This window comes from Drosophila teissieri, chromosome 3L (genome assembly GCF_016746235.2).
Source record: "Drosophila teissieri strain GT53w chromosome 3L, Prin_Dtei_1.1, whole genome shotgun sequence".
In the NCBI taxonomy this organism is placed as follows: Eukaryota; Metazoa; Arthropoda; class Insecta; order Diptera; family Drosophilidae; genus Drosophila; species Drosophila teissieri.
This window is the reverse complement of record NC_053031.1, coordinates 20,948,679-20,958,126: the sequence shown is the minus strand read 5'-3', so window position 1 is coordinate 20,958,126 and position 9,448 is coordinate 20,948,679. Positions and strand designations below refer to the sequence as shown.

Here is a 9,448-nt window from a genome sequence, read left to right as displayed (position 1 = left end):
TAAGTTTTACTTTGCGCAACACAGTTTATCGATAACAGCTTTTGTGCATAAAAATCGGACGAATTTAAATTGCGAAAAGAAAAGCTTTTTTTGGAGGGTGTTTTCGTTCGCTGGAATTAATGTTTCCTCTAATCCAATAAAGATCAAAAGCAGTAGCTATGTGGATGTTAGATGTCAAAGCGTGTTTGAGCCAATCAACGGAGGTGTGTTTACATGGGATTTCCTTCCTTTTCGGCCTATTTTCTATTTTGGCCAGTTGGTATTGATTTTTCCGGATTTTTCCTCGTTTTTTACAGCCAAAATGCTGCACTCCGAATTATTGCCTCCCGCTGGCCACCAGGGCATCTATGCTCCGCTAAGTCAGGCAATGAGCGATTCCGAATCGGACGAGGAAATAGAGATCCACAACGCCGCCAATCATAGACAAAAATTGCCACAGAAACTTCAGCAAGCTCATCAGCCTAGTCTGCCGGAGCAGCTCCACGCCCAAAGGATACGCATCCCGCCGAACACACTAGCCCTGAAATTACCACATACTCGAACATCACCCACGGCCACCAGGATTGTGACTCGAAATCCAATCGGGAGTACCCAGAAATTCCAACTGGAGGGCAGTAGCTACGCTACCAACATGCAGAATACCTTCCGTTCCGTCATGTTGAGCGATAACGGTGGAGTGGGCTCGGAGTTGTCCCACTTCAACAGCGATTTCGATGCAAATGCAGATAATGTAGCCATCTTGGGAGACCATGATCAGACCAGTGACGACTTGTCGAAAAGGACCCCCATGTCACCGGCAAGAAAATGCTGTTTCATAGGTAGCCTACTGCTGTGCTTCATTGCTATCGTATCCTTTGTATGGCTAATACCCTGCGGTAATCCGGATGGCACTGGGTCCTGTCCAGCCGTCGGAGACCGGATAAGGACCCACAACTGGTTTAATAACTACACAAAGGCGGAACTTAAGGGAGGAGTTAATGTGGTCGGTGGTCTAAGAGCCTGGGAAAACAACCTGATATTCATGTACCGCGGTGATGCCTTTTTTCCGGAGTTCCGCCCAGGTAACGAGCGGCGTAATGGTATCATCTGTTTGATTGGCTCCTCCGGAGCAGTGGCTTGGTTTGTAGAGATGGTAGATGAACCTGTAGCACTCGATTGTACCCTCATTGATATAGATGGCAATGGGAAACCAGCTTGTTTAGTACTCGATGAGTACGGCGAACTTGGAGCCCTTCATCCCGTCTCTGGTGAATGGCTTTGGTGGTTTAAGGAGCGATCAGCCCGAAAGGTTGATGCCTATGATTTTCCCATCATCCTGCCTGATCTGGATGCAGATGGAGTGCTGGACCTCCTTCTCGTGACCAGTTTGTCACTTGTACAGCGTACAAAATCGCTTGCACAGCCCAAACATGAATCTCCGGAAAAAATAGAGGCACGCAATGTGTTGCGCATGCTGTCGGGCAGAAAAGGAACACCTATTGGCGAGGGCTTCACCATCCACGAATGCGACAATTTGAGCAACGTGAAGCTCGAGGCGGGCAACGTGAGCTTCACCTGTCAGCGGGGCAATGGTACGGAGCAGCAGCGTTCTAAGAGTCTGGCCGAGCTGTATGCCCTGATCACCAACAAATCTATTGTAGGCCAGCGACTAGGCACTTCAAAGATTTCGCAGCACAGGAACCACGGTCAGCGTCGTGAGCTAGATGCCCAGAGAAACATATATTCTCTAAGTGGACGGGAGCTCGTGGTGGAGAATCGAGGACGCTGTCCGGAAGATTGCAATGTCACCTTTGTCCTAAGTGAAGTCCGCGATGGCAAACCCCATGTGGTGGAAAACTTCATCAAGAGCGGAATGTACGGCATGAAGCCCGCCCAATGGCACTTCAAGAATACCAAATCGCAAATGTCTGGCTTCGTGATGAAGTTCTGGAAGTGGCATGGCCTGGTTAAGCCTTCAAAACAGTCCTCCGCCTCCAGTAACAGCAACAATGTGCAGAAGAGTGGCAGCAATAATCACACCAAGAACATGAATGCCATCAAGGATAAAGAAAAGTCTCAGGCTCAGGCAAAAAAACAACAGCAGCAGCAACGTCTAAGAAGGAGCACGGATGCAAAAGATCACGAGTTTCAACCACCTCATCAGGAGTTCGATGTCTTTGAGCACATAAAGCAGAAGAGGGAAACATTCGGAGTGCCATCTCCAACTAAAAACCTTACCAAATCGAGTGGAATCTCTCCCGGTGGAAGCTACAAAATGAACATGATTACAGAGACCGTGCTACTAGTGGTTTTCGTGGGGGCCGATACCCACATAGAGAACACCTCGCAAAGCAACATCGTCCAGTTTTGCCGCCACGACCGCAAGGAGGCGGTGTGCCAACCGGATCTGAACAATCAAGACCACTCGATGCTTGTTGCAGATCTCGACCAGGACGGATCACAGGAGCTAGTTACATACATGTCCACCTTTGTGCATCCCGAGGATCAGCCGCTGAGCGAATGGAAACTGCTGACCTATGTGCGTTTGTTGCGCCTCCAAGCAGAGCTTCCCGCCTACTTCGAGGTCCACAAGCACAACTAGGTGGACATTCAGAGGGCTATCAGGAACTGAGTTGCGTTATAGTGCATTTAGCCAGCCGCAAACGTGCTGTCGAACATAAATAACAGTTTAAACTAGTTGCATGCATTACATTGTACATTCAAATGAAACCTTTTCTAGCCCCCCATAATAAATCAGTCGACAAATAGATTTTAATTGATAACTTCCTTTTATTGGAGCAGCTTCTCTTATTTTATTTTTAATGTTGAACAGTTTTTTTCATATTACACAAGGTATATTGCATGGGATCTTAAACTTCATTGCTTGATTGAAAAGTGAACTATCTGAGAATTTCGGATTACAACAAAAAATTCGAAACCTTTAAAATTTATAACGTGTAAGAGATAAATTTATTTGGGGATCCGTTCAAGATTTATAAAATTTCCAACATTCATAAACTTATCTTTGATTAAGAACACAGGTTCCCAATAAACGGACGTTTAATTAAACGTGTTTCCTTTCAATCTATAATAGAACAGGATATAACTCCTGCCTCCGAATTTCTTACAATTTACACAGCGTTCGTACTTTACAATAGGATACAACATTTTACACGTGTGTTTATGGGTAGGAGTACAAAAATTCTTAGGGCGATAGTCTCATGGTCCAGAATAAAACTCCTAAAAGGACTCAACTAAAAGTATAAATTACATTTTAAATGGTTTGTTTGTATGAATTTCTCTACCATTCCCATATGGTAAAGGGTAATTATGGATCTATGCTCTAAAAGTCAACGTCGTTAAGATAACTTTTAAAATTAGCCAAGCAATTGGCAGTAACCCATTGCTCGCCTATAACTTTTAGTTCCTCATCCAGACGTGGGAATTTCGTAGCATTGATGGCGGAGTGGTTGACTTTCTTCAGCGTGCGATACATCTGCGGAATTTTTGATATTAGTTACTGGCTTAGAAAACACTCGAAGTAGGGTTATACCTCGGCAGAGCTAGTGGATATCTGTTTGGCAATGGCCAGAGCCTCTTCATTGACGTTGCGGGTCTTGCAGATCTTGTCAACGAAACTATGTGGCCCCAAAAGTTCCGTTGCGAACAGTCTTTCACCCAGAAGAAACAAACGCGAGTGCTGAGGATTAAATGAGATAAGCTTTAAATACGCTTAATAAAGGGTTATCACTACTTACCACTTCACTGGACACCTTTTGGTGACCATGCCACAGAGCATAGCCCTCGGGCAGTTGACCCAATTTGGCATAGTTAGTCTCAAAGCAACAATCATCAGAGGCCACCACATAGTCAGCAAATGGAAGCTGCATAACGCCCAAATTAATCAGGCTGCCAACAATGCCCGCCACTAAGGGTTTGGGAAATGTTGCCAAAGTGCGTAAATAGCATCTTAAATGAAATGTTTTCGTTAATAAGCGTTTATCCATGGGTACATTCCAAATACTTACTTCAGGGCTACGGCCAGTTGACTGGCAGTATCCTTTCGCTTCTCCAAAGATCCCTGAATCAGTTCCTGACAATCGATGCCCTGACAAAACTGTGGACCCTCAACGGTAAGCAGCACAGTGTTGAATTCGCCTTTGCGGGCAACACTGGACAGTGCGTCGTTTAATTGCTCCAGCAACTGCCTACTGTACGTATGGCCAAATTTTCCTCGTTGCGTGTGGATGACCAAGTGAGCAACTTTATTAACCTTGCGCAGACACACCAGTTCACTACCATTGTTCGCCTTCATATCGTTAGCCAGGGTATGCGAGGAGGTATCTTCACCTCCCCTTTGGTTCGACTTGCTTACGGGCTTTACAAACTTAAAGGATGGATCAGAGCCCTCGCCTGCATCATCAGACAGATTAGCTGCTCCAGGTTTATTGTCCAGCGAATTTCGGCTGACGGAGGCGTTGCTGGAGTAGGAGCTATTGGAGCGCCTACGCATGATCATCGATTCCTCGCTGGCGCGCTGCTTGTAAACATAGTCCCACGAGTCGGAGGCGCGAGGCTTACTGGTAGATGTGTTGGCGGTGGTCTTAGTAAATACGGAATCAGCCGCAGCAGGCGTTCGTTTGTTGGCCGAATGAGCTGTCTCTTTTTTGGGTGGTGTTGGTTCCACTGCAACTCGGGCTGCCTGGTTCTTGTGTAGGGAATCGTATATATCGATTAACAATCAATAGGTATTTCGAGTCTATGGCAGAGGTACTTACCCTTCCGGTTATGGTCATGGATCGTTTGCGCATCAGCGGTTTATTGGACACCTCACCACCACTTAACTCCCGCTGTTCATGCTCCACCGCATGAATCATATTGGCAGCGCCCTCATCGCCCATCAAACGATCGATTTCAGAGACCTTTTTCTTTTTTTGGGTTCCTCCATTGGCTAGACCTGTGTTCGGAGTTTGCGCGCGTCGTTTGACGGGCGAGGGACCCCGCTCTGTTCCTCCGATTGGCGTCCCAGCTTTAGAGGACCGAGCAGTGGGCGTGGCTGAACGTTTTTTGGGCGCCACCTCCTTCTTAGTCGTCGTGGTGGGAGAAATGCTTTTGACAGTTGTTTTTGGCGAAGGGGGAGCTGGAGATGACGCCTTGCCCGTTGCCTTCGTGCTGGCATACTGCGCAAATGATTTTTTCGTCTCCGGTACATCGGGATCCCAGATTATCTTCCTTTTAATGACACGCATGCGCTTGAACCCTAAAAATGTTTGTTAAGAATGATTTTCTAAATTTCGACGTTACTGTACCCGTGGTAGGCTCTTCGGTTTCCTTGGAAGGTGACACAACGACTGTTGGTTTGGATTGCTCCACTGCTGGACTTAATGAGGCTGCCAGTTGCTTTTGGCTCACGGTCTTTAACATTACTTTTACCCCGCTGATCTTGTTATTTAGCAAAATGGGCGAGTTTGGATTGCGTTTAACTGGGGATGTCACCCTTTTCACAGGCACTGGTGGCTTTTTAGTGACTACTTGTGTTGGAGGTAGAGTTATAACTTCTGTCACCAACGAGGAAGCCGGCTTGTCTTCCTCAGAATCGTAGTCGTCCCAATCATCGTTCAATGAGCTGACAATATCTATTGGCTTGACCACAGAATGCGGTGGAGGCGGCTCCTTACGGCGTGACTTTGGTTTAAGACCGGCCATCTGTTCCAGAGCTACAGCTCTGGCTTGTTCCGGGGAAAGCTTATGCTTGGAAATAGAAGTCAAGGAGTTAGATTTGATGGGCTTGGACACAGGTACCTTGGGACTGGCTTTTCGACAGGATGACTCCCCTTCATCGTCGTCAATTTCCATGATTTCGAACTGCCCTTCGCCCTCGATGGTAACACCTACATCCACGTCTTCACCAACGCCGTCGAGATCGGAAAGAGCCTTCTCCAACGCGCACTTTTCCTCGCCGGTGGGCTGGCCATGACTTGTGTCCGTACCCTTGAGCAGGGCAATAAGATCTACCTCTTCCAAGGGGGAATCGCTGGACTGACCGTTGCCTGAGGCATCGTGGCCATCTTCGATTAATGGGGACCCACTTTTAATTTCTTTTGGGGCCATGCGGGGCTCCAAACCACTATTGTTTTCTCCGCAACTTGGAGTAACGGATTCTTTAGCTTCAGATGCCGCATCCGGCGGTCGAATGTTATGCAGCTTAGCTATCTCCTGCTCCAGCGTGCTCAGCTCGTCCAAGCCGGGGCCCTCTTCCGATCCGTTGAGATTGGCCAGCTCATTCTCCAAATCAGTGGGACCCGCACTTTCTGAAAGCGTTTTCAACGCCGCTGTGTTTGGTTCTAGAGTCTCCGATGTTTCGACTCCTTGCGGTGGTTTCTCTGCTTGGGTGGGCTCCGGTGTTGTCACTGCAGTATCCGTCACCTGCTCCATGATTCCACTGCCCCTCTGATGGGTTTCCGTTCAACAGGAGCTCCAAATTAAGGGCTTCGCGTGCTCGTTTCGATCGGATTGTTCTAATATAAAAAAAAGTGCACTTGCAGCACAGCGGCCATTTTTTTTAGTGGAGAGCAGGTGAGTCTATCGATAGGCGGGAAACTATCGGAAAAAGTATATGGTTCGAGATTAAATTTTAATAAATGTTTAACAATAATTAGTATTAAATAGACATAAGGTAATTCTCTTAAGCATTGCAAATAAAATCCCCGGTTTTTTTTATTAACTTGTTACTGGACTTCATCGTAAGCACGAATCTATCCTTAAGAATTACTATGTAAGTCTGTCCATCTAAGAAAAAACTTAACAAATCTATTAAAAAAAATATATAAAAATTAGATCGTTAATAGATATCAGTAAGAAATGTTGAAATTTTTATGGCTTGTAACAGATGCTAGGAATATTTCTAGAAAAATGTTGAAATAACATGGTTGGAGATTTTTCCCGCCAGAACTTTTCAGAGTGACATTACTCACAGCGGCATTTCGAAGGCGACGACAAACGGTCACGCTGCGTTGGTATTTACCCCCCGCTCACCCCCTTTCAAATACTTTATGGAAAAAAGTCTCATCTGCAGCAAGGATTCGCGCAAGGATAGCGCCAGGAAAGGCAACCGTCAATTGATCCAACCCCTCGGCGGTGGTCAGTGCCAGAGCACAGAGTATCCGCAAACCCCCAGTCACAAGTTAATCCCAGTGAGCGGCAAAAATCCGGACGGAGCTGGGGCCAAAGCTAAACGAGCGTCGAATACAGAACTTCGCAGGCAGGGGGCAGCAGGCAGCAGGATGTGGGATTCGTCCATGTTTCTCAGCACTCTGACGCCCAAGTTCTACGTGGCGCTTACAGGAACCTCCAGCCTGATCTCGGGCCTGATCCTGATCTTTGAGTGGTGGTATTTCCGGAAATATGGCACTTCGTTTATAGGTGAGTAGTGGGGTTCCCCTTCCTCCGCTTACTTTGGTTTTTGTTTTACTATGCCTGTTCCGCAGAGCAAGTTTCCATCAACCACATAAGCCCCTGGATAAATGGCAGCGATGGGCAATCAGAGTCGAGCAATGGCAGTGGCAGCAGCAGCAGCAGTGGCTCCAGTAGCAGCAGCAATGGAGGAGCAGGCGGTGGAGGATCGGGAGGAACAGGAGCATCAGGCAGTGGTAGCGCCACCACAAGTACGGGCACCCAAATGCCCGAGTGCAAGGTCTGGCGGAATCCCCTCAATCTTTTTCGCGGCGCCGAGTACCAGAGATTCTTTTGGGCAACCAGCAAGGAGCCGTTGACCTACTACGATATGAACTTAAGTGCCCAGGACCATCAGACCTTTTTCACCTGCGAGGGCGATGCCCGCAAGGAAGAGTATGAAATCATGCAGACGGCCTGGCGCGAACGTAATCCCATGCAGCGCATCAAGTCCGCTCACAGTGCACTGGAAATCAATGCAGAATGTGCGCCTGCCTATATACTGCTAGCCGAAGAGGAAGCCATGACCATTATGGAGGCAGAGAAGATCCTGAAGACAGCCCTAAAGGTGGCCGAGATCAACTACCGCAAGTCGCAGGCCACCCAACACCAGGGCGCCATAGCGGATGGAATGCATCGGCGGGACACCAATGTGTTGATCTACATCAAGCGACGACTAGCCATGTGCGCCCGCAAGCTAGGCAAGCTGAAGGAGGCAGCAAAGATGTTTCGCGATCTTACCAAGGAGATACCCTCGATCATGAGTGTACTGAACATCCACGAAAATCTAATCGAAACGCTGCTGGAAATGCAGGCCTACGCCGATTGCCATGCCATTCTGGCTAAGTACGATGACATATCGCTGCCAAAATCGGCGACCATCTGCTATACAGCTGCTCTGCTGAAGGCGCGGGCCGTGGCCGATAAGTTTTCGCCAGACATTGCATCCAAGCGAGGTCTAAGTCCTGCAGAAATGAGCGCCGTTGAGGCCATTCATCGGGCGGTGGAGTTCAATCCGCATGTGCCCAAGTATCTGCTGGAGACAAAGCGACTTATTCTACCGCCAGAGCACATTTTGAAGCGAGGCGATTCAGAGGCACTGGCCTATGCGTTCTTCCATCTGAAGCACTGGAAGCAGGTGGAGGGGGCCCTAAATCTGCTGCACTGCACCTGGGAGGGCACGTTTCGCATGCTGCCGTATCCGCTGGAGCGCGGCCACCTCTTCTATCCATATCCCACGTGCACAGAGTGCGCGGATCGCGAATTGCTGCCGGCGTTCCACGAGGTGTCCGTTTATCCCAAGAAGGAGCTGCCCTTCTTCATCCTCTTCACGGCGGGACTATGCTCTATTACCGCCCTGCTGGCCTTGGCCACCCACCAGTATCCGGAGCCCATGGGTCATTTGGCACAGACCGTACTTACCTGGATTTCGTATCCGTTTCAGCTGCTCAAGGAGCGCATCGAGGCGTTCTGGCCGTGCAATCTGCTGCAGCAGTTGTCACGCGTCTAAGCCGGAGGTCACCCACTCCTCCACTTTCCACCCTCGAATGACGTCACACACACACTCACACAAAACAAGGAACCCCACACATACTCACACGAATCCATCTTCATCTGGCCAAGAAACCAGCGGGCAGCAAGCCACGAAATCACTCAAAACACAAACCCTAAATACATAACATACATATATATATAAATATATATATATATATAAAACATATATATATTTTGGATCTTAATATGTCTGTGTTGTCTTCGTGAAATAAACATAAACAAAGCAAATGCAAGCAAACACGCACTCAACTAGTTCCAGCTTCCAAGTGATCCGGATGAACGAAACGAATTTTCAGCAGCCACGCAAGAGGAAACTAAATTATTTTTAAGTTTTATTATTATTTTAATTATTGTAAACGAGTACGAGAAGCGAGTAAACATAAATTCAAACAAAATCCTTTCCAACTCTTTATTTGTTTTATTTACTGCTCTATTTGTTTTTGGAATTTAACTGAATTTGAGT

The 9,448-nt window shown here is 47.5% G+C and overlaps 3 protein-coding genes across 4 annotated transcripts; 2 read left to right on the top strand and 1 right to left on the bottom strand.

The window, feature by feature from the left end:
* Positions 1–54: 54 nt before the first annotated feature.
* LOC122616965 lies at positions 55–2,734 on the top strand. The gene is made up of 2 exons (XM_043792570.1): positions 55–203; positions 297–2,734. The coding sequence occupies exon 2, from the start codon at positions 302–304 to the stop codon at positions 2,579–2,581; it is 2,280 nt and encodes a 759-aa protein (XP_043648505.1). The 5' UTR covers positions 55–203; positions 297–301; the 3' UTR covers positions 2,582–2,734.
* An 11-nt stretch (positions 2,735–2,745) lies between these two features.
* LOC122616964 lies at positions 2,746–6,552 on the bottom strand. Its single transcript, XM_043792569.1, has 6 exons — positions 5,289–6,552; positions 4,758–5,239; positions 4,008–4,687; positions 3,738–3,948; positions 3,533–3,679; positions 2,746–3,475 (listed from the first exon to the last, which is right to left on the bottom strand). Exons 1-6 carry the CDS (start codon positions 6,412–6,414, stop codon positions 3,323–3,325), a joined length of 2,799 nt encoding a protein of 932 aa, XP_043648504.1. The 5' UTR covers positions 6,415–6,552; the 3' UTR covers positions 2,746–3,322.
* Positions 6,553–6,949: 397 nt separating this feature from the next.
* Positions 6,950–9,360, top strand: LOC122616435 (protein ST7 homolog). 2 transcript variants are annotated; one of them, XM_043791886.1, is made up of 3 exons: positions 6,950–6,995; positions 7,055–7,401; positions 7,467–9,360. In XM_043791886.1, exons 2-3 carry the CDS (start codon positions 7,263–7,265, stop codon positions 8,939–8,941), a joined length of 1,614 nt encoding a protein of 537 aa, XP_043647821.1. In that variant the 5' UTR covers positions 6,950–6,995; positions 7,055–7,262; the 3' UTR covers positions 8,942–9,360. The 2 variants fall into 2 exon arrangements, with proteins under 2 accessions (XP_043647821.1, XP_043647820.1); XM_043791885.1 differs by lacking the exon at positions 6,950–6,995 and having other exon boundaries at positions 7,003–7,401.
* Positions 9,361–9,448: the final 88 nt, after the last annotated feature.

Excerpts from the sequence above, each read along its gene's own strand:
- LOC122616964 (XM_043792569.1), bottom strand. The coding sequence starts at position 6,414 with ATGGAGCAGGTGACGGATACTGCAGTGACAACACCGGAGCCCACCCAA. Across the intron at positions 4,688-4,757 it reads CCATGACCATAACCGGAAGG|AACCAGGCAGCCCGAGTTGC; the intron begins GTAAGTACCTCT and ends TCCCTACACAAG. Across the intron at positions 3,949-4,007 it reads CAACTGGCCGTAGCCCTGAA|ATGCTATTTACGCACTTTGG; the intron begins GTAAGTATTTGG and ends ATTTCATTTAAG.
- LOC122616965 (XM_043792570.1), top strand. The coding sequence starts at position 302 with ATGCTGCACTCCGAATTATTGCCTCCCGCTGGCCACCAGGGCATCTAT.
- LOC122616435 (XM_043791885.1), top strand. The coding sequence starts at position 7,032 with ATGGAAAAAAGTCTCATCTGCAGCAAGGATTCGCGCAAGGATAGCGCC. Across the intron at positions 7,402-7,466 it reads ATATGGCACTTCGTTTATAG|AGCAAGTTTCCATCAACCAC; the intron begins GTGAGTAGTGGG and ends CCTGTTCCGCAG.